The sequence below is a fragment of the Durio zibethinus genome, chromosome 28 (genome assembly GCF_047325235.1).
Source record: "Durio zibethinus cultivar Kanyao isolate XHJ-2024 chromosome 28, ASM4732523v1, whole genome shotgun sequence".
Taxonomy (NCBI): Eukaryota; Viridiplantae; Streptophyta; class Magnoliopsida; order Malvales; family Malvaceae; genus Durio; species Durio zibethinus.
Window position 1 is genome coordinate 4,441,465 of NC_143189.1, and position 24,873 is coordinate 4,466,337.

Sequence of the window (24,873 nt, forward strand, 5' to 3'; positions counted from 1 at the left end):
CAAAACGATCTTAAGAATGAACTTTCTCACATCGGTTGCATTAATTCAAGATTTTATTTTTCAACTATTTTCGATAAAAATCAAATTTTAGTTTTACATCAAAATAATTCTCTTTTAATTAACTGAATTAACCTTTGTGGATGATTTTTAACGTATTTTACATTAATCCTAAATTAGACTTTTACGGAGTGGTAGGTAAACCATTAATCTTATATTTTACATCAACATCTAACAGACGTACGTGGTTATTTAATTAATTACACAAAAACATACCAATGAGCCACTGGTAGTTGAAACCCATAAGTGCTATTCGTCTGTAGCCTTGGCAATCCAAAAGTTCGTTTCCTTCTTTTACCTACCAAAAGTTCTGTTCAAAATGCAATTGATTCTCTATTAATGATAAGACTTCAAAGTGCAAAAGGTTTTAGCCAAAGCTTTCCAACTCTTGAAACCCAAGAACAGTTATATCAAAGTCAATTAGCAAAGCTTAAGATAAAAGCTTTTGATAATTGTTCCAAAGGAGAAGTGTGTGGGGAACAGGTAATGAAGGGGCTGGAGGGATGCAGCCTGGTTTTGTCGAGGACTCCATGCATGAAAGACATTCTAATTAGAAGCTGCAATTATTGGTAGTACCTAACAGAAGTCTGTTAGGTAACGCATAGTATAAAATATGTGAAGACAAAAGTCAGTACGTGATGCCACCAGCTCGAAGCTTTTTTTTTTTTACTATGGCTTTTGAAACAGAAACCATAAAGAAAATCCAGTTGGTTTTTTTGCATATGGAAATGTTGACTGCTTACCATCCAACAGATTTTGATGCTATTAATGATACATGAACAAGAACAAAGGAAGCACCATTGCCCTACTATATGATTCTTGTAACACTGTTACCCTTTCAATTTTTTTTTTTCACTTTTATTAATTACCTTTAATTGATGTAGATATGAGGCTGTTTGATAATAATTTTTCATCATTATATATCATGTGAAAATTTGAGAGTCTTCTTCAAGATTACCAAAAAACAGTTTTGTTCAAAAACCCCCCATCAAGTTTTATGACTCCAGCAGAGAAAAAGTGAGACTTGAGTTAATATCATGCAAAAGTCTCGGTCCAGAAAAGTAAGCTTTAGTTTGGATTCACACGGCAGATGCTTACAGTGCGAATCAGCGGTAAGTTAAATTCAAATGTCAATTTTAATAAAATTCATTTAATATAAATTTTTTATTAAAATTTTTTAATCATAATTATAATATTTTATTTTTCAATCATAATTACAATAATTTTTATTATTATTTTTAATCTCATTAAAATCAATCTAACCACATATCCAAATAAAATTTAAATCAGTCCATTGGGTGGGCTAAAATACTTTTTCATCAATGCCAAAAGGTGGCATACATATTTACAATATTTCTAGCATCTATACACTAAGAGAAAAAGGCCAATAGTATGATTTTGAGCCACAAGGTTTGGATTCATTCAAGTGGGCTGCATCCTCCATGACCCCCACAATTGAGTTAAAAAAACTTTCCAAATCTAAACCATATGTTGTTATTCATACCATAGAACTAGATCATAGAAATCACATGAAAATGGAAATAGAACAAAAAAATAGAAAATACGAGGAAAAGTTTTTTCAACTAAATATATATATATATATATATTTATATAAAAGATCATTTGATTCATTTTTTTAACAAACAAGTCCTCACCAAACGCCAAATAAGAGGCAACCGATTTGTGCACCCTAAATATTTTATACCTCATTCTTAGCTGGTATATAGCAATTATCAAACAGTGGCAGTGGGCCATTGCACGTATTAGCTATTTGCAATGTTTGTCTCAGGCCTCTCTCTTTAGCTAGTCCCCCTCCATTCTTTTATATATATGAACCTTCCTCCATAGTTCTCTGCAGTTCTTCAAAATAAAAGAAAACCGGTTTTTCTTCTATAGTAGTATTACTCTCCTCTCTTTTCTTTACATTACAAAACCCTACAACAAAACTAGGACGTTATATAGGAAAAGCTAGCCATGGCAAAAGTGGGGAAGTTAATGAAGCTGAAGTCTGCAATAAAAAGATGGCCATCCTTAGCGAAGCTGACCCGTAGCAGCAGTGCCATAGCGGCTGCAGAATCCGAAGACAAGTCAATACCAAATGGTCTTCATGCAGTCTACGTTGGAATGTCGCGGCGGAGATACCTGGTAGGGTCTGAGATCATCTGCCATCCTCTGTTAAAAGAGCTTATTGATAGGTCCTCTGGTGGCGATAATGGTATTGATAATGGTGAAGTTGTGGTTTCTTGCGAGGTTGTTTTGTTTGAACACTTGCTTTGGATGCTTGAGAATGATGGAGCTCAGTTGGGCTCCATGGAAGAGCTGGTTGAGTTCTACACTTGCTAACAGAAGGGAATAAAAAAAAAGGCTAAAGCCTTGTCCAAGTTGTAAAAAGATAAGAAAAAAGGAAGAGAAAACAAAATCAAGTAGTATAGGGAGTTAATTTAGTGGTGTCCTTTGTGAAGATGAGGATTAACCCATGTAATTTTACTCTGGAATGATGTTGCTCATCAAGAACACGATCATTCGGAGTTTTCTTTTCTTTTCTCTTCTTTTTTTTTTTTTTTCTAAAATGCTTGGTAAGAACTGTTACTATCGTATATGTTCACAACCAAAATGGTTGAGAAATGAAAATTTGGCTGCTATATTCAATCTTCGAATTTCTCCTTCCTTTTTCATTTTCAATATTGCTATATATGTATTTGATTTTATGTTTAGACATAGCTAGGCAAGTGGAATGAGACCTGATTTTCAACTCTTTATGCCAACATAGAATAAGGTGGCAAGTAATATTTGGGCAGAGATCAAATCACAAGCGGCTGCTTTGTTAGTTCACTTTGTTGGATTTTTTTTTTCTTTTCAAGTAAAAAATACCTAGAAAAATGAGGGAAAAAAAGAGAAGAAAAGAAATTATACAAAAGTTTAAGGTGGCAAGTAATATTTGGGCAGAGATCAAATCACAAGCGGCTGCTTTGTTAGTTCACTTTGTTGGATTTTTTTTTTTTTTTCCTTTCAAGTAAAACATACCTAGAAAAATGAGGAAAAAAAAAGAGAAGAAAATAAATTATACAAAAGTTAGTTTTTGCTTATGGGCATGGGGCCCTTTTCTATTAATAATCCATTGTAGAATGAATGCCCAATTTAATGAAGAAGAGGAATCCCCTTCTCCTGAGAATTTCAGCAAGTGGGGTTTTGCCAGGAGCTCGCTAGCATCAAGCTCACCTAAGCATGATGCTCTAGCTCTACAAACCACTACAATCTTTTTCTCCACAACTGTCCCAATTAAAACCACTTCAGTCAACTCAGACTGAAATACTGGTGAGGAAAGTCATGTACATCAAGTTTTGTACATCAATTTTGGTCCCCTATTCTTTGTCATGACCCTAGAAATTAAACTAAGGCTCCGGAGATAAAATTGGTTACGTTGAAATTAAAAATAATAATAATTATTGTTATAATTATAATTTAAAAAAATTATTATAATTATGATTAAAAAAATTAATGAAAAAATAAGGTTACATGTGAATGGAGGTAAATTGATTTTGGTGAGATTAAAAATAATAATAAAAATTATTATAATTACAATTGAAAAAAAATTACTGTAATTATGATTAAAAGAAATTAATAAGAAATTTATGTTGATATATTTTCATTAAAATTGACATTTAAATTTATTTAGTAGTGTGGTGAGCTTAATTACATTACACCAAAATTACGATGAAATTCAATCGGAGACTAAATCTCTTTCAAGATTTGCAACGATAATTTGCTCATAGAACCTTTCTGGGTATATGTCGAGAACAGCTCTTACATCTTATCCGAAAGGCTTCTCTCGTTGCACTATGGTCGATGCACTTGAATAAGTTATTTCAGCTTCTTTTTTTTTTCTACCTCCAGAAATCTGCAGTGAAACTTGATTTAATCACAAACGGAATTTTATTTCAGTTCAGATTGTTTCCAGTTGGTGAACACAATTGTTTCACTTTGAAGTAGTACTGTGTCAATGCTGGTATACATCATCTTAATTATTAATTCATCTTACACAATTATTACTTCAATCTATGAAATTTAACCATTGTATCATACAATTACCAGCAATCATATAATCTATTGATAGAGTATTAAATTTTTAATTTCAATGATTAAAATTTAAATTCTAATAACTTCAAATATCAAATAAAAAAATTATAAAATTATGAGTAGATGTTAAAAATTTTGAGTAACCTGTCAGAAGTGGACAAAGCATTTTTTTTATATAGATTAAATTACCTTAATTTAACGATAATATATGTTGACATGTATTAGTTTTTCATAGTATTTTAAGCTGCAACTTAATGATTGAGTAGTTGGAAGATGCTTTTGTAACATCCACACATTGACACTCGACACTATAATTTTTCAATTTTTGTTTATTGGAGAATGACAAAATTTCTTGTAAGAAATTTAGCACGACAAGGCAAAGGTAACGAACCAGGTTTTGGATTTGAATCCTTAAACTAATCATTTTTTTTTTTTTTTATGAATGAAAACTTTCAATATAGTCATAATTAAACTGATCAGGAAATTATGAATGATAGTTTAGAAACATTGATGATGAAATAAAAGAAAAAAAAAATGAAACAAAAAGATACTAATACAGGGATCAATATATATAACTAGCCTGTCTAAATTATCCCTTTGATTTTGTAAATGGGTTCTATGTCTTGGTCATTTGGAATGCTGTTGCTACCAGTGCCAGCTTAATTGACTTTATAAACAATTCGAAATAATGAGGTAGAAACAAGATCACCAAGAAAAAAAAATTAATATTAATATATTCTAAAGTGAAGTCCAACCTTTAAATATATTATAAACTTATATATATACAATTTTTTTTTGGTGAAATATATATAATATTGCCTCATATACATGTCAACGACTCTAAAAATGGAGTTATTCAATGATTAGAGCAGCAACTTGCGTGATGTGAAGTAGTTATGTTCACCTGTCTTTGGACATGAATATTAGAATTTTTATTATTTAATGAATAAAAAATTATTTTTATTTAAATTTGATTTTTAAATATGTAAAATATTTCTATAAAAATAATTTTTAAATATTTTAATATTTTGAAACAATAATCAACAAGTTAGCCTTAGGCAAGAGATTTCAAAGATAAACTAGATTTGATCAGATTCAATCCAACCCATAAATATGTCTAATTTGAAGCTTCTTGTTTCTAAGAAAATTCTGGTATTTTTGGGAAATAATTAGCAAAAACTGTTTAACAATCAAAACTTCTAGGCCACTCTGTTTATCCACTTACTAAAGGAAAGATATTGCACATCCAAATCAGTACTGGGAAAACAGTAGTAAAATCATGCGTATGAGACTTTCTTTTTTCTTTGGGAGAGTATATGCCAATGTCATGGGCCATTGAATGTAAAATTTTTTTGATTAAGGTCAATTATTTATGTTCCCTTGTCTCCATTTTTGAAACAAAGAGTACTCCAAGCACCAGAAGCTAGCCAGCTCAGTAAGTATATAACTGAGGATAGATTTCGCAATTTGTGTATTAATATTATTTAAAATATTAATATTTTGTATATTTATATCGTATTTTATATAAAAATAATATATTATAATTTATATTAAAATAAAAATATAAAATATATATTTTTAATTTTATTAAATTTATTTATAATTTTTGTTAAAATTTTAAATTTTATTAATTTTTTTATCTTTTATATTTAAAATTATTAGATTAATTGAAGAGCGCCCGCCAAATGATCGATCGGTGTGCGCTTACCATGGGCTGACTAGAGGGACCCGTACCGGCCTTTGCCACAAAGTTTCTTGGTTCTTCATAGGGAAAATACTCAGCCATGATATCATCTTTTTTTTCCATAAGAGACATTAGAAACATTGGTACAAAATAATTCAACATTGTTGTACTGATCTAATGCATTGTACCGAAATTAGGCCAATTGAGGCTGAGATTTTGGTCCAAAAAGTTAAATCTGTTCAAATGCTTTACCAAAATCAATAACATAAACAAAATAATTAGGTCTATAGCTGCATTTTGTTTGACTCCAGTTATATATTAGTTGCTTAATTCCAAAAACGAAGCCTCAGATTGATAGGGATAAAGTTGGAGTTTAGTGTGACTAAGTTGCTTATTGCTCAAATTCGAAAAGGAAGCCACAAATGGCAGTGTTCTCACACCAAACCTTAATATTAAAAAAAAAAAGTTTGAGCAAAAAAACTTGGAGGGTCAATTTCATGATTATGATATATGCTAACCTGATATAAGTTGGAAATTTAGAATGGTTTTATCTGCAGAAAGAAGACACAATCAACAGATAAGGAATAGAGGAATTTGGGTTTTTTTGGCTGTTTGGTGTTGGGGCATTTGGGCAAATTGGAATGAGCTATGTATGATGCATCATTGCGTCATACATATGACTGCATCACGTGACTTGGAATTAAACATGCCTTTTTTCAGTAGATGCAAAGAATGCTAAGATGAATGCAGGCAAGTTTTTGTCACTCCTTAAATTGATAACAAGTTGGTCTTTCAGCTGCAATGTTAGATAGATGTAGGGTATGATTTGACAGCGTAGTGGAAACAATTTTCACTGTTTTTGCTGTATTATGATTTAATCTTACATTTCACCATTCATGTTGCCAAATGAATCCATAATCTTAAGAGATTTGTTCTCCCTATCTCAAAATATGTTCCTAATCATCTTTGATCGATCAACATTACTTGAACGATCATCATTTTCCCTTTTAGCCAGATTTCTAGAGAGACAAATGAGTAATTAAGCCAAAGGAAGCTCAATTTTGAAGCTAATTAGTTATAGTTATCAACATGAAACCACAACATATGCAAATCTTATCTTTGAATCTAATTAAAGATTAAATGATGAAATAATTCATGTATATCCAGTTATTACAATCTATATTGATTCATCATATCTAATCTGAATCTTACCCAAAACTAATATGCATATGAACAAAAATGATTGCTTTACTCATTCTAATAAATGAAGCCGGCCTATGTTAATATTTGCCCATTGTTATCTCTTTAGCTTTTTCTACAAATAAGATTGTCACCTCTCAAGGATAATTTGATGAATCAACCAAGTTAATTCGGTTCAATAATTTTTCATATTTTGAAAATAAAATTCTTGATCTGTGCTAAACAAGGAAATTGAAAAATATATTCTTATCTAGCATTAATAAATGGAAAAAAAAATCTACCATAACAAGCAATTAGTTCTTATACAAATTAAAATGATCGTCAATGAAAAAATATAAGGTTAAAATTAGAAAAAGTAATAAATTAACCAAAGGATCTTTTATTAATGCATAAATTAATTCTTTAAAGCCTCTTCTAATCTAAACACTAGTAAATCTTAATCCAGCTGCCAAGAACAGTGTTTCGTCAGCTTAATTATTCCGGGAAAATATATTTAAAAATCTTTGACATCAATCCAAAGATGATCGACATCAATAAAAAATCCAAACCATCTCAACCTATCCTCAATCAACACGAACAATCTTTCGTTTAGCCCTTCTCATAATCCACTCCTCAAAATCCTTTGCTTCGTATGGAATCCTCAAAATGCCTTCGTTACAAAAACCATATTCTTCAGCTGATTTACACAGCATCTCCGAGAAATCTGCGTCACGTAGGGTTGTTGTATGCACGATAAACCGCCTTGTATCATCGTTCAGCCCTACACATACCGGAACATAACCTTTCGGAGTCAATTGAGGAACCCCGAATCGCTTAATCCTTCGAGCTCCGATCAACCTGTTCAGCTTACTAGCTCCTACTCCCATGATCATAAACCTTCCAAATCTTGATCGATCTTCTATGAAAGCGTCCGTCGACCAATATATACTATAAAGATACCGTATTTCTTGTCCTCCTAACCCATTGTCGTCTCGTCATCATAGTGAAAGCGATTTCTTAAATTTATTGAACGAAATTGTCTTAGGTGAAAGGCAACATACCGTGACCACAAGGTTATACATAGTCAAATTAATTAAATTAATCAACCACCACCCTTAATCTACAATAGTTCCTGTCAATTGAGTACAATAATTTGTCGATAATCTTGGGATTAAGTTGTTGTCTGATCAAAGGTTTATACATCTTACCTACGACCGTCCATCTATAACTCTCAAACTGTCCTAAAATGTTTGCCAATGTATTTGTTGACAAGGTAAAGAACATTGGGTTGCTATTTCATTGTTCTTGTATCTATAACATATTAATTCTCCTAAAGTATATTCTAAATTTCTGCTAAAAGCCAAAAGGTACAATTCTTGTACTTAAATGGACTTTTTCTTAACACATATAAGTGTAATTATTTACTCAAATTTTAGTTTATGTATTATTAACTTTGATTTGCCACCTTGGCAAGGGCAATTTTCTTTTTTGTTATTAAGATTGTTAGAAATTGAACTATAATTACTGAAATTAAAATTTTAACATTTTATCAACAGATCACATGATTATTGATTTGATAATAAAAATTTTAAATGCGCATTACTAAATGACTAATTGTAAACAAATAAGAAGCAAAGATGCAGAAATTTTGATAAATTATAAATGGCGTGTAAATCACATCCGCAATGTTTTAATGTGATCATTAAAATTGTTAATCAAAAATGACTTTCATACTTTATGGTAAAGCAAATATCTTATAATAAAAAATGAAGATACAAATTTTGATCCAAAAATTTTGGGGAAGAATAAAAGAAAGAAGAAAATTTTATTGGTTGTACTCAACATCCCTATTAATATTGCGCCATGCTATATTGACCTTTAAAACAATTGTTAAAACTTCATTACATCATCTTAATAACAAATATAAATTTATTTTATTTTGTGATTTATTATGATAAAGACATATATATGTAAGCTTTAATTTTTTTTTTACTTTTTCTTGTCACAATAAGCCCCAAAAAATTAATAACAATGGGTTTGATGATAAATAATAATTTTTATTTTATTCATCATATGTGTTTTTTAAAAATAAAAATTCTTTTTCCACTAACCCAGAAAGAACAATGAAAAATCTTTATGCAACTGGGCCTTGAAATCCTCCCTAAGCCCACAGTATAAAAATGCACAAAAGCCCAAATTAAAGGTCGGTTCTTCACCTAAATATTATGTAGTCGGCCCAAACATAGTCTTTAGAATCCAAAAGTGGCGGTCAGCTGAAACGGACCTTTCATATTGTGTAGTGTGCAGTTAATCTATCAAAAGAATTTATTCGTAATGTATTTATTTTGTATTAAATATATTTAATATAAAAATTACTTATTTAAAATTTATGTTAATATGTTAAAAATAAAATATATTTTTTATTAAATTTATATATAATTTTTATTAAAATTTTAAATTATATTTGTAGACACCCTAATTTATCTAGGATCTACGTTTGTTAATAAAAAAAATTAAAAAAATTGGGAAAAACAAAAAAAAAAAGAAGAAGTTGAATTTAGATTGGAATCGAGTTGTAGGGATTGAGCTGGAGATAAGGGTAAAGTTTAACAGAAATTGAAATTCCTAGTCAGACGGGGATTCTCTGACTTTTGATCATATAATTAGAGACCCTAAGTGAGGCCAAAAGAACACATAAAAAGTATACGAAAGAGAAGAAAACATAACCAAAAAGGGTTCTGGTGAGTTAGAAGCAATTTTAAGAATTTGTGGGAATTTTTCAGAATTTTTGTCAATTTTTTTTCTGGAAAATTCATATTCTAGTGAATTTTTCGACGAACTTCAAGTTTTTCGACGACTTTTCAGGCGAAAAACCTATTTCTGGCGATAAAACTCAGAAACTGGCAAGAATTCCATTGGAGTTCTTCGCGGGTATAGAGAGAGGGAGAAAAAACTGAGGGGAAGAGAGAGGAAGGGGTGAAGCATCTGACAAAAAAATGAAAGTCTTTGCCTTTTATACTATCGCAAAACGATATCGTTTTGGGCGTTAATAAACCTAGGATCTGCGCATTTTGTCAAGATCCGACCCGACCCTAACGCTAACCCGTTTTTGACCCGCGTCTGACCCGAAAGCCAATCAACCCCTGGAGCTAAGCCAAACTAAGCCACGTTTTCGAACAGTATTTCTTCCTCGAGCAGAGCCGAATCCCAGCCGCTTGAGTCGAGCCGCCTTAAGGTTTTTTTTTTTCTATTTATTTATTTATTATTATTATTGTTGTTGTTATTATTTCTAAATTAGAATTATTTGGTATTCCTTAATTTTTTATTTTTTATTTTTATTTTTATTTTTTTCCAATGATTTTCCTAAAATAAAATTCTCAAAAAAATATTTTTGAGAAAAAGTTGAAAGTATCAATTTTTCTTGAAAATAAAATTTTAAAAAATATATTTTTCATGAAAAATTGAAAGTATCAATTTTTCTTGAAAATAAAATTTTAAAAAAAATATTTTTGAGGGAAAGTTGAAAGTATCAATTTCCCTTAAAAATAAAAAGGTTTAAAAAATATATTTTAAGGGAAGGGAAAAGTTGAAAGTATCAATTTTTCTTAAAAAAAATTTTAAAAAAGTATTTTGAGGAAAAGTTGAAAGTATCAATTTTTCTTAAAATAAAATTTTCAAAAAAAGATATTTTGAGGAAAAGTTGAAAGTATCAATTTTTCTTAAAGTAAAATTTCTAAAATAAAATTTCCAAAAAAATACATTTTGAGAAAAAGTTATAAGTACCAATTTTTTTCAAAAATAAAAATTATCAAGAAAAATATTTATGAAAAAGTTGAAAGTATCAATTTTTCTTGTACAAAACCAATGAGTTTTTTTTTTTAAATAAAAAAAAGATTTATATCAAAAGTTGAATCATTATTCTTCTTTTTTATTTTTTTTCTTAAAAATTTCTAATGTTAAATAATCTGATGATAGAGCCTTTGCAAGAAAAACAGTAATTTTCTTGTATACTCTTAAGGTGATAGGATTTTCTTAATTTTTTGCCAAAAGTATTGAAGTCAATTAAGAATGATTTTTAATAATTAATTATTTGGTAAATTTTTTAGGTTTAATGGGTAACATAAAATCAAGCTGGTACCATCCTTCGATCGATGTTGTGAGGGTATTAATAGACCTGAACCTATTCTTTTAGAAACCCTTAAACTTAGGTGTTCCTTGAAAAAACAGATTTCTTAGGTGACCAATCACACTTAAATAAATAAAAAAGATTGGTGATGACTCTTTAAGTTAATGTCTAGCGATAGATCTCTAGATCTATTTGTTATGACAGTTTGGTGACTCCGCTAGAGACACTACTGAGAGTCAGGCCAGCGAATAAATTTGTGTTGTCCAAAAGCCTAATAAAATTGAATCTTTTGTATAGATTTTTTATTCATTCATATTTATTTACTTTGTTAATTCTGTCATTCATATGCATAACATGAGCTCTATACCCGAGCTCCGTCCCTCTAGGAGGGAGTAAAGTACCTATTGCTTTGGTAAGGTTCTAATGCCTTCGCAGTGGCTAGCGAAATACCCTCACTCAAATTAAACTTTTTTCGTTTGTAGCCTATAATGGGTGAGGATTTGGGTGCTTTACTAGTCTGTAATGGACAATAATGTAAAAAGCAATTTGGGAACCTTTAGACTTTAACTTCGAACCACATATAATGAACCTTAAAAGTGTCTAACCTATAGATAAAGCTATCTCCTTTCCTTTAAAAATGACCAAAAGCATAGGATTCATTCCTCTTATTATGTGTGACGTTTTAATTAATTAATTAATTTATTTATTTATTCCTCTTTATTTGATGTACTAACCTCTTCTCTTATTCATGTTTGCATGATCCATACTCATATCATAAAGTTACATAAAGACTATTTACCTGAAAGATGGTCTTCAACAACAAGTTTTTCATGGACTCCACAAAATGACTAGTTTACTCTTCGTCTGTATTAGCTCCTTGTGAGTCACCTAACGAAGTAAAGGTCCAGTCAGAAAAGATTCAACTAAAGATGGGGGATTGTTTACCAATCAATTATGCTTTTACCTTGTCTCAAAAGACATCTATCCTCATCAAACAAAATAATCTAAAGGATTTGGTAGATATATGGAAGAAGATGAGCCTATTAAGATAAGAGGAGTTTTGCCAGAGAGATAGGCACATAGCACACCTTCTTACAATAAATGTCGACAATCAACTAATTAGAGCTGTAGCGTAATTCTGGGATCCTGTATACAAGTGTTTCATCTTCAATGAAGTTGATATGACGTCAACCATTGAAGAATATTTGACTTTGTTGGGTTTGCACCTCAAGGCTCCTGACAAGATATATGTAAAAAAATATAAGTCAAGATTTTGTAAAGATTTGGCCCATCTCATAGGGATAGACAAAAAGATTATAGATTTTCATACAAAGAAGAAACAATAACATGTTTGCCTACCATGAAAGTTCTTTTATGATTTCCTAGTGCAACATGTCGATGAAGAACAAGGGTTAGACGTATTTGCCTTAGCCATATACAGAATGGTGATATTTTTAAAAGTTTTAGGTTATATTGAAATAACAGTGATTGACTTCTTTGAAAGTGTGATCAATGGTAATAACCTTTCAACTGTAATATTAGCAGAGACTGTCAGATCTTTGAGTTACTGTCACCAGAATGGAAGGCGTTTTATAGGCTATATACAGTTATTGTACTTATAGATGAAAAGTTACTTCAAGTGGAGAAAAAGTATTTTCTCAAAGCTTTATGTCCACAATCAAGCTCTGATCAAGAAATTCTGCATAAGTGGGTAGTCAGAACAAAAGTCTAAAAAAGAGTGGGTAGTTTTCTTACAAAAATTGATAAGTGCTGAAGTAAGATGGTTGGTCCTATGGATGAATCGTGAACCTATGCTATATCAATGTTGAGATAACACTGTGGTCCCATTTTTGGGTTTATGAGAGGCGATAAGTTATGCTTCACTCTAGTGAGGAGGTAGTTTGGGGTAGAACTATTTATTCCCATGACGCATAAGCTTCGTCAATTAGATTTTTCTTATAGTGAGCCAAAAGCATTTCAGAGGATAAATAAGATGATTAAAGCATGGAAAAACCCCCATAGAGTAAGTCCTGGACCATTCACTGATAAGGTCACTCAGCGGTACTTAGTTTGAAGAGTAAGATGAAGATAAAAAATGGTATTCACTTATGAAAGCTTTCAATCGCCAAAAAGAGAAAAGCTTCAAGAGACACCATTAAAATTGAAGCTTGCGACAAAAAAATTTGAGTATGAAAAAGATAGGCTAAAGCAAGAGATTTAGAAGCTTTAAAAGGAGAAAGATCAGTGAAAGGATAGAGCTAAAAAATAAGAAGCTAAAGTTTGCAAGATCACTAGAGAACGTGATACAGCTGTTGAAGACTTAGTGGAGCTGCACCAAGAACATAAAAGGTTATGTGTGAGGGTAAAAGCTAAAGAGATAATAATCGCTGAGCTGATAGATAAAAATAAGCATTTGAAGAAAGAATATGCTAAATTAGAGGAAAAAAATACCCAAGTATAGATAAATAATAACATGTTGAATAGCTACCTAAGTAAATTGAGACAAAAGTTGAATGAACAAGAAGACTACATTGCTGCATTGGTTAGAGAGCATAGAGAGTTATCATACCAAGTTTGGTGTGGTAAAAGGAAAAACCTAGGAAGACAAAAATGTATTGAGTACTTAACGACCCAAATTTATAAAGGGGTATGTAAGGCAAGAGAGATGGTAGGAGAGATAAATGTATTAAAACAAGTGGTGGCCCTAGTAAGAGAACATAAGCAATGTCTTTTGAACTTCATTGAAGAAGCTAGAGCCTAGTATGAACAGATCAAACGATTTTATGGTTATAACTCTAGGATGATAGATTTTATGTAAATGAAAGTTCTTTGAAATAAATGAAATATTTTTGTTGAACACTGTCTTAAAGTAAATGTTCTCTTCATGTATGCATTTTCATTCATTACATTCTCATTCAATACATTTAACAAAGTAACCATAAGATAGTCATATAAACTTACTAATTCTAAGATATGGTATTTAAAGTTCAAGGATAGCTCCATCCAGTAAGAACCCCATCTACCGATATAACACAAGAGCTAGAGCCAGACAAATAGAGTAAGAAAACTCTCATCGATTTAAGAAACTGAAAAAAGCACAGGAAAAGATTGAGAATGAGTTGAGTAGGATTTTCGATGCTCTTAACAAGTTGAACAAAAAAAATGGATAGAAGAGAATATAAACCAATAGGGCCTTTTATCACAAGAAGTAGTCGACCTTCTATATCCTCTAAGTTTTAGTCCACAACAAGCCCAGTCCATACAAGATATACCGTCACAGCAGTTCACATATCCCGTATACCTTGAAATGCCATCAGCTTCGAACTCAAAGCATAACCATAGCTATATGAACCCTGTCTTTACTGAAAAAATAGTAAAATTGATCCAAGTTTCTGATTTAGATGACTCGAAAAGAAAGAGAAAAAAAAGGCAAAAGTGATGGAATCTTAAAAAGATTCGAAGATTAGTACGCTTAAACAAAGGTTACGGACTGTAGAAAGAATTGAGTTTTATGGTTTTATCGATGTTGGTGGACTTTGCTTAGTCTCGGATGTAGTCATTTCAACAAAATTCACTAAAGAAAAAGGTAAATAAATCTTTTAAGGAATACGACTAGAGGTGGAAGGATATAATTTCTTAAGTGCAACCTTCTCTAACCGAAAAAAAAACTACAATATTGTTCGCCAGTACTCTGAAATCTTCCTATTATGAAAAGATGATAGGGAATGTAACCAAGAATTTTACCAACATGGTGATTTTAGGAGAAATTCTTGAGAATACCATCAAGAATGGTAAGTTAGAAGGAGGAAGGTGTTAAGTAAAAGAGCCCTAAAAAAAAAAGAGACTAAAGTTTAAGCTATGAGCTTTGATAGGCAACAAATTAGGAGTTATCAAACCCTATCCATCACAAAGATATCCTTCATATTATCCTGCTGTAAATAACATTTTCCCTTACCCATACCAACCAATCCTATAGTTATTTTATCCTCAAACATATCAACCTTCTTTTAGGTCTCAAAATACCACATACAGTCCTAATACTCAACCTACCTTTAGACCTTAGACCCGCCTAGCTAGCCTAATAGGTGGATTACGAGAGCAACAAAATACTTACGAAAAGCTTGTATTTGACCCAATTTTCATGACTTATTCAGAGTTATATAGTAGGCTTTATAATAGTCATCTGATTGCTCCTAGCAAATTAAAACCACTCAAGCTGCCTTACCCTAAGTGGTATGATCTCACAACCCATTATGATTATCACTACATGATTGCTAGTCATTTCACCAAAAATTACACTATCTTGAAACACAAAGTGCAACGGTTGAGTAAAGATGTGATGATTAACTTTGATATAGGAGAGGTAACTGCACCAAACGTTAGTGGCAATCATTTACCTAATCATAACATAAATGCCCTGAGTAAGGAACAAAAGCATCATCTGAAGAAAAAAATGATAGATATTAAGACACCTCTCAGTCAGCTGTTTGATGTTTTATGAAAAGCTGACATGATACAACCAATAAGTTCACACTGTTATCGTGGGGCATATATAGTAGGCACTAGTTATAAATATCATAGTGAGACAATTGGTCACTTTATCGAATCTTATGAGCAGTTTCATCAAGAGGTATAAAAGCTCTTGGATTTATATTAGATAAAAGTCTATGAAGAGGGAGAAGACTTAAAGAGTGTTAAAATATCTATGACTGATAAGCCTGCAAAGCTATTTTTAAAATCGATAATAATTCACTGTGGGAATAAGCCAAAGTCAGTCATAAATAAACTTATTCTCAGGCTGATAACTTTTAAAGTTTTGACTTCATTCCCATATAAAGATGATAAAGTTATACATTGAAAATATGGCTACGATACAGTAGTTCAGGAGTAAGAAGAGAATGCTTCTAAGATTGGCACTTCCAATATAACTGGTATAGGGGACATCACCTGAAATGAAAGATGCTACACTCTAAAAATACTGAAAAGGGTTAAAAAAAAGGTCAAGATAGGTGAAGAGCGAAATAACCCCGAAGTGAAACCTAAAAAGGATCGTCCTAAGTCAGTGTTAGAAAAATAAGCTTGTGAATTTCTAAAGCTGGTAAAACATAATGAATATTCAGTTGTTGAATAGTTAAACAAAATGCCAGCATGAATCTCATTATTATCATTGTTGTTAAACTCAGAACCACACAAAAATGCTCTGTTGAAGGTGTGAACCATTTAGCCAAGAACTCGATCATGCCAAATTATATATCATTCAGTGATGATAAGATTTTCCTATAGGAAAAGTGAAGTGCCAAGATTCTGCATATCACAGTCAAGTGCAAGAGCCATATCGTAGCCAATGTCCTTATTGATAATAACTCTGCTATCAATGTCATACCTATGTCAACTTTGGTAAGGCTATCTATCGACTACTCTTATATGAAGGACAGTCAAATGATTGTGTGAGCTTTTGATGATACCAGAAGAAAAGTATTAAGAGATATTAAGATGCCTTTACAAATTGGGTCGTGCACTTTTAATGTAAAATTTTAAGTGATGGATATATCTCCATTTTACAGTTATCTACTAAAAAAGTTATAGATTCACATAACAGGTGCTGTGCCCTCTACCCTACACCAAAAGATCAAGTTTAATGTAAAAGGTCAATTGGTAGTGATATTTGAAGAGAAAGACATGCTAGTGACCCAGTCATTGAATGCCCTATATGTGAAAACAGCTGAATATGTGATGGAATGCTCTTATCGATCTTTCGAGTTAGTCGATTCTATGGGTGAAGAACCTAAAAGTCAACTTTTTTCAAGATAGTGATGTACCAAGTCATCAATAAAGGTTGGTATCTAAGAGTAGGGTTGGGTAAGAACTTACAAGGAATAAAAGAGCCCCAAATAATGGTGAATAATAGTGAAAAGCTAGGCCTAGGCTATGAAGCAAAAGAATAGGAGATCAAGAGAAAACCAACAGGTAAAACAGTAAGACTAATGATCATTTCACACTTGTATGAGACTTTCAGGCCTGGAAGATTAATATACTTAAATGCAGAAGAAAGTATGGAAGAGGTTTTCGCCTAGTTAACCACTCATGCTATTAAACATGAAACGAGATTTGAACAAGAAGGATGGGTTCACCCTTGTCCGCCAAATTATGAGCTGAATAATGGAAGTTTCATTAAAATACCTTTTATCCTTGAGACTAATTCAATGTAATTGTACATCCTAATAGTTATTACCTAAGGCATTGAGGTGATTTTTTCTGTTTAGGCCATTTATTTTTTATTATTTTAATAAAAATTAGGAAGGATGTATTTTTATTCATTTTTTTATGCCTTCATTATTGCCATTTTTTCATTTTTTCAAACACATCTTGCCAACATATCCCATTTCATTCAATTTCAGGTCTTTAAATGAACAAGAAGATAATTATGATAACAATCAAAAGGTTAGTTTTGAGAATTCAATTAACACTGATGAACTTGACAATAAAGATATTTTAAAGAGTATGTTACACCTCCAGACCTAATGAGATTGATTAAATAAGAAAGTAAGCCAATTAAGCCTCATCAGGAGATAATTAACTTGGTGAATCTAAAAAATTAAGAGAATAAGAAAAAAGTCAGGATTGGCACTGCACTTTCATCGAGAGATAGGTAACGTTTGAAAGATCTACTTTAAGAATTCATAGATATATTTGCTTGATCTTATCAAGATATGTCAGGGCTGAGTACAGAGATAGTAAAGCACAAACTACCCCTAAAGCCTAAATGTAAGTCAGTCCAACAAAAACTAAGGTAAATGAAGCCTGAAATGCTACTAAAGATCAAATGAGAGGTGAAGAAGTAGTTTGATGCAGGTTTCTTACAAGTAACTAAGTATCCAAAGTGAGTAGCCAACATAGTACTAATTTTTTAAAAAAATAAAAAGGTATGAATGTGTGTAGACTATCATGATTTGAATAGGGCTGGCCCAAAAGATAATTTTTTTTTACCTCATATTAACACACTAGTAGATAACACAGCTAAGCATTCAATATTCCCTTTCGTGGATGGGTTCTCAAGGTATAATCAGATAAAAATAGCTATAGATGATATGAAAAAGACCATTTTCGTAACCATATGGAAGACCTTTTACCATAGAATCATGCTTTTTGGGTTAAAGAATGCTAAGACAGCATACCAAAGAGCTATAATGACACTTTTTTATGACATGATGCATAAAAAAATTGAGGTGTATGTAGACGATATGATTGTAAAATCTTATGAAAATGAAAATCATGTCACTAACCTCAAAAAGTTATTTAAGCGACTAAGAAAATTCTAACTCAAGTTGAACCCAGACAAGTGCACCTTCGGAGTAAAGTTAAGAAAGTTACTAGGCTTTGTGATCAGTGAAAGAGAGATTAAAGTCGATCCAGACAAAATACAAACCATTCAAAGTTTGTCACCTCTAAGTACATCAAAAAAAGTTCGAGATTTTTTGGAAAGGTTAAACTATATTTCGCAGTTCATATCTCAGCTTACTTATAAATGTGATTCTATTTTTAAGCTTCTTAAAATAACCCTGAAGAATATAACGAGGAATGTCAAGTGACTTTTGATAAAATTAAGCAATACTTGTCAAATCCTTCAGTGTTGGTGCCACCTATTCAGATAAAGCCTTAATTTTATAACTGATAATGTACGAAAATTCAATGGGATGTGTGCTGAGGTAGTAAAAAGAAAATGATCAAAAAGAGAGAGCTATTTAGTTTCTGAGTAAAAAATTCATTGAATATGAGTCCAAGTATTCTTTTTTGAAAAAAAATGTGTTGTGCATTAGCTTAGACTGCCAAAAGACTTAAACAATACATGTTTTATCACACCACTTAGCTTATAGCAAAACTAGATAATTAAATACATCTTTGAGAAGTTTTTTTTGTCTGAGAGAATTACTAGGTGGTAAGTAATACTCTTGAAATATGATATCATATATGTAAGCTAAAAGATAATAAAAAAAAAATGTTGTAGCTGAGTTTCTTACGGATCGTGCTACTAAAGAATATGAACTAATGAGATTGAAGTTTTTTGACAAAGATCTGATAACTATTTCCCAATTAGAGAAGGAGGAGCATGAATAAAGTGTTGAAAGATTTATTTTGATTAAGCTGCCAATGCCTTGAAACATGGAATTAGAGTAATTTTGATTTTTTTAGAAGAATAATACTACCCTATAACAACGATGTTAAATTTTAATTACATAAATAACATCAGAATATGATGTATGTGTCATGGGTTTACAAGCTATTATAGATAGAAAAGTTAAAGTATTAAAAGTGTTTGAAGATTCAGTTCTAGTTATATATCAATTGAAAAGAGAATGAGAGATGAGAGATTCAAAACTCGTTCTATATCATAAGTATATTTTAGAGTTGATAAAGTAATTTGAAGATATCTAGTTTGATCATTTACCTCGAGAGGAGAATCTGATTGTCGATGCCTTGGCTATTTTGGCTGTAATGATCTGAATTAGCGATAATACTGACATTCAACTTATCAAGTTAGATGTTAAGGATATGCTGGCTTATTGCTCTAATGTAAAAGAAGAGGAGGATAGGAAACCCTAGTTTTATGATATATTACAGTACATTAAGAACCAGCAATACCCAACCAAGTAACAGAGAACGATAAAAGAGTCATCCAAAGATTAGCTATGAGCTTTTTTCTAGATAAAAAAGTTTTGTATAAAAGGAGCCATGATCAAGTATTACTGAGATGTGTAAATAAGATAAAGGTAAAAAAATTCATTGAAGAGGTGCATGAGGAATATGTTGGGCATATGTCAATGGACATAGGATGGTAAAATAGATCATGAGAGCAGGGTACTATTGGTTGATAATAGAGAATGATTACATTGATTATGCTCAAAAATATCATAAATACCATATATATACTGATAAGATCCATGCTCTGCCATCTACTTTACATGTTCTGACACCATCTTAGCCATTCTCGATGTGAGGCATGGATGTTATTGGTCCTATTATCCCAAAGGCTTTTAATGGGCATAGGTTTATTTTCGTGATGATAGATTACTTCACGAAATGGGTAAAGGCAACATCATTTGCAAATGTAACACAATCTGTGATTTGTAAGTTCATAAAAAGAAAGATTATTTACAGATATGAACTTCTGAAGAGAATCATTTCAGATAATGTCAAGAATCTGAATAGCAAGATAATACAAGAAATATGTGCCCAATACAAGATCAAGCATCATAATTTAGTGCCATACCGTTCAAAATGAATGAGACAGTCGAGACAGCTAACAAGAATATAAAAAGAATTTTTGAGAAGATGATTGAGACCTATAAAGATTGGTATGAGAATTTACCATTTGCACTGCATGTATTCAAACGTCAGTGTGTACCTCTACTGGGGCAACTCCATTTTCTTTGGTTATGAGATGAAAGCTGTATTGCCATTAGAAGTAGAGATCCTATCCTTGAGGATTATAAAAGAAGTTAAACTAGAAAAGGCTGAATGGATTTGATAACGCTATAAACAGTTAAATTTTGTAGAAAAAAAATATTGATAGTGTTGTGCCATGGTCAACTATATCAAAAAAAAATGATAAGGGCTCATGATGAAAAATTTTAACCTCATTGTTTTTGAGAATGTGGGTTAGTTTTGAAAAGAATTCTTTCAAGTCAACACGATAATAGAAAAAAATAGACTCCGAATTGAGAATGGCCATATATGGTGAAATGGGCTTTCTCGGGTGGAACGTTGATACTAGCTGAGATGGATGGAAGTGATTTATCTCATCCTATAAATTTTGATGCTATGAAGAAGTACTATGCTTAAAAAAATGAAAGATAAAAAAATTTAAAAATTAAAAAAATAAAGAAAAAAAATTAAAAAAAGACTCATGACAAAAATCTCAAAAGGGCGATTTGAGTCAAAATGGGATTTATCTAAGTTGAAAACTTGAAAAGTTGCTTAGATAAAGAAAATACAGCATCTATTCTGAAAATTCATTGGCATGAAGGCTAGCATATTCTGAGGAACTCTAAGTTGTTAAAGGTATCAGGTGGTTGATTTTTTGAAAAAAACTTTCAAATGTGTTATCATGATTGTCCATTTGATCATTTTTGGGCATTGTCTCCCCATACCTATCCTTATAATTCTTTCTTAGCCAAAGTTTACCAGCATTTTTTGCTAATAAAAGACATTTTACTTCATTTTTTGTGTGTCCTTTCTGTTGACTATTTCCTAATCATTCCTATTCTTTTCTCCCTAATACCTTACAATGGAAGAAATGTGTGAAGGCATTCTTACTTTTTGATATTGAAATAATGATTGACAAATGAATAATAGCATGAAAGATTTCTACATTACATTGAAAGGGTTGAGAGTGATAAGGACAAATTTAAGATGTTCAGTTCCTGATAAATATATTAAATTTGAAAAGGAATTTCTTGCAGAAAGAATGTGAAAGAGATGATTGAGAGTTACACTAACTTGGTCTTTGAAGAATAATAGTTTCGAGGCCCAAGAAAAGAGCTCAAGAAATCTGAGTACCATAATTAAATAGGAATTAATTAGCCAGCATTTGCATAGCATGCATTGAATTTTGCATAGCATATACTGCATTTAGGAAAGTATAGTGCATAAAATCAAAAAAATTGAGGTATTCCAAGATCCCACATAGAGAAGACAGATGTGAAGACTTTTTGATGTAAAAGTTTCAAATTTGAGAAAAAACTTGTGAGGTAAGATTCTAATCCTTAAAAAAAAGATATCTCTCGATATCATGATCGATTTGTAATACCCTTGGGCATAATCTCCTGAAATTCCTTCAAACACGATTTTTTATTCCTCTAGACATGATTGTTAAGGAGCCTTATTTATTTTTTAAAAGTTGTTGAGCCTCTGATTAGAGGAGCTTTGTTTATTTTTCTCAAAGTTATGTTACCTCTATTTAGAGGAGCCATTTATTTTCTCAAAGTTATGGAGCCATTTATTTTGCCAAAGTTTTGTTGCCTCTATTTAGAATAGCTATTTATTTTCCCAAAGTTTTATTGCCTTTATTTAGAGGAGTTTTGTTTATTTTCAAAAGTCTTTGAGCCTCTTATTAAATGAGCTTTTATTTATTTTTCAAAAGCCATTAAGCCTCTGTTTATAGGAGCTTTGTTTATTTTCTCTAAAATCATTGAGCCTCTGTATAGAGGAGCAATTTATTTTTTGAAAGTCGTTCAACCTCTGTTTAGATGAGCTTTATTTATTTTTCAAAAGTCGTTAAGCCTCTGATCAGAGGAGCATTTATTTATTTTTTAAAAGTCATTGAGCCTCTGTTTAGAGGAGCTTTGTTTATTTTTTTCAAACGTTATTGAGTTTCTGTTTAGAGGAGCATTTTATTTTTCAAAATGATGTTGTCTCTGTTTAGATGAGCATTTATCATTGAGCCTTTGTTTAAAGAAACTTTGTTTACTTTTTCAACATAAAAAAAAAATAACACAAAAAGGTGCTAAGTTGATTGGGTTATCTACGTCTTTGCATAATTTTTGTTTCATAAAAAATACACAAAGAGGGGCAGTTGTAGACACTTCATTTTATCTGGGGGCCTACGTTTATTAATAAAAAAATAATAAAAAAATTTAAAAAAATGAAAAAAAAAGTTAAATTTAGGTTGGAATCTGGTTGTAGGGATTGAGTTGGGGATAAAGGTAAAGTTTAACATAAATTAGAATTCCTAGTCGAATGTGGATTCTTTAGCTTTTGATCCTATAAATAAAAACCCTAAGTGAGGTCAAAAGAACACACAGAAAGTATACGAAAGAGAAGAAAACAGAAGCAAAAAGGATTCTTGTGAGTTAGAAGCAATTTTAGAAATTTGTGAGAATTTTTCAAATTTTTTGGCTTTTTTTTTTTTAGAAAATTTTTGAAAAATCTAGATTTCGATGAATTTTTTGGCAAGATTCAAGTTTTTCGATAACTTTTCTAGCAAAAAAACCCAGTTTTCAATGATAAAACCCAGAAACCAGCAGGAATTCCATCAGAGTTCTTCATGGGTAGAGAGAGAGGGAGAAAAAATTGATGGAAAGAAAGAAGAAGGGGAGAAGCATCTAGCAAAAAAATGAAAGTCTTTGCCTTTTATACTATCGTAAAATGACGTCGTTTTGGGTGTTAATAAATTCAGGATCGATGCGTTTTACCAAGATCCGACTCGACCTGACCCTAACGTCAACCCACTTTTGACCCACGTCTGACCCAAGTGCCAGTCGACCCCTGAAGCCGAGCCGCACACTCTCGAACCGTCTTTTTAAGCCATTTTTCTTTCTGAAACTGAGTCGAATCTCAGTCGCTTAAGCCGAGCCACCTTAATGTTTTTTTTTCTATTTATTTATTTATTTTTAATATTATTATTATTATTATTATTATTATTATTATTATTGTTGTTGTTGTTGTTGTTATTATTTTTAAATTTGAATTATTTGGTATTCCTTAATTTTTTTATTTTTAGTTTTATTTTATTTTATTTTATTTTATTTTTCAATGATTTTCCTAAAATAAAATTCTCAAAAAAATATTTTTGAGGGAAAGTTGAAAATATCAATTTTTCTTGAAAATAAAAAGGTTTAAAAAAATATTTTTAGGGAAAAGTTGAAAGTATCAATTTTTCTTGAAAATAAAATTTTAAAAAACTATTTTTGGAGGAAAGTTAAAATTATCAATTTTCTTTGAAAACAAAAAGGTTTAAAAAATATATTTTTAGGGAAAAGTTGAAAGCATCAATTTTTCTTGAAAATAAATTTTTTAAAAAAGTATTTTAAGAAAAAGTTGAAAGTATCAATTTTTCTTAAAATAAAATTTCTAAAATAAAATTTTCAAAAAGAGATATTTTGAGGAAAAATTGAAAGTATCAATTTTCCTTAAAGTAAAATTTCTAAAATAAAATTTTCAAAAAAATACATTTTGGAAAAAAGTTGGAAGTACCAATTTTTCTTAAAAATAAAAATTATCAAGAAAAATATTTTAAGAAAAAGTTAAAAGTATCAATTTTTTTTTAAAATAAAAACTATAAATGCTTTAAGAAAAAGTTGAAAGTATCAAGTTTTCTTATACAAAAGCAATGAGTTTTTAAAATAAAAAAATAAAAAAAAAGATTTGTATCAAAAGCTGAATCATTATTCCTCTTTTTTATTTTTTCTCTTTTCTTGAAAATTTCTAATGTTAAATAATATGATGACACAGCCTCTGCAAGAAAAACAATAGTTTTCTTATATACTCTTGAGGTGGTGAGATTTTCTTAATTTTCTATCAAAAGTATTGGAGTCAATTAAGAATAATTTTTAATAATTAATTATTTGATAAATTTTTTAGGCTTAATGGATAATACGAAATCAAGTTGATACCATCTTTCGATGGGCGTTGTGAGGGTGCTATAGCCTTCCTCACACGTAACCGTACTCCCAAACTTTGTTCTGATTAATAAACACGAACCTATTCTTTTAGGGACTATAAGCTTAGTTGTTCCTTAAAAGGATAGATTCTTTAGGCGGCCAATTGCACCTAAATAAATAAAAAAGATTGGTGGTGACTCATTAAGTCAATGTCTAGCGATAAATCCTTAGATCTATTTGTTATGACAATATCATTTTCATATTTTATTTTGTATCGATTTTATCATATTATTTTATCGTATTTAAAATTATTAAATAGTAAAAATCCAAAATTACTTGCAAGTTGCCTTGTGTTTTTTACATTTTTCTCT

At 30.7% G+C, this 24,873-nt stretch overlaps 1 protein-coding gene and 1 pseudogene across 1 annotated transcript; one reads left to right on the forward strand and one right to left on the reverse strand.

The window, feature by feature from the left end:
- Positions 1-1,891: 1,891 nt before the first annotated feature.
- LOC111281353 (auxin-responsive protein SAUR78 pseudogene) lies at positions 1,892-2,952 on the forward strand (annotated as a pseudogene).
- A 4,518-nt stretch (positions 2,953-7,470) lies between these two features.
- On the reverse strand, positions 7,471-8,179 carry LOC111281366 (auxin-responsive protein SAUR40-like). The gene has a single exon (XM_022869093.1). The coding sequence runs from the start codon at positions 7,888-7,890 to the stop codon at positions 7,582-7,584; it is 309 nt and encodes a 102-aa protein (XP_022724828.1). The 5' UTR covers positions 7,891-8,179; the 3' UTR covers positions 7,471-7,581.
- Positions 8,180-24,873: the final 16,694 nt, after the last annotated feature.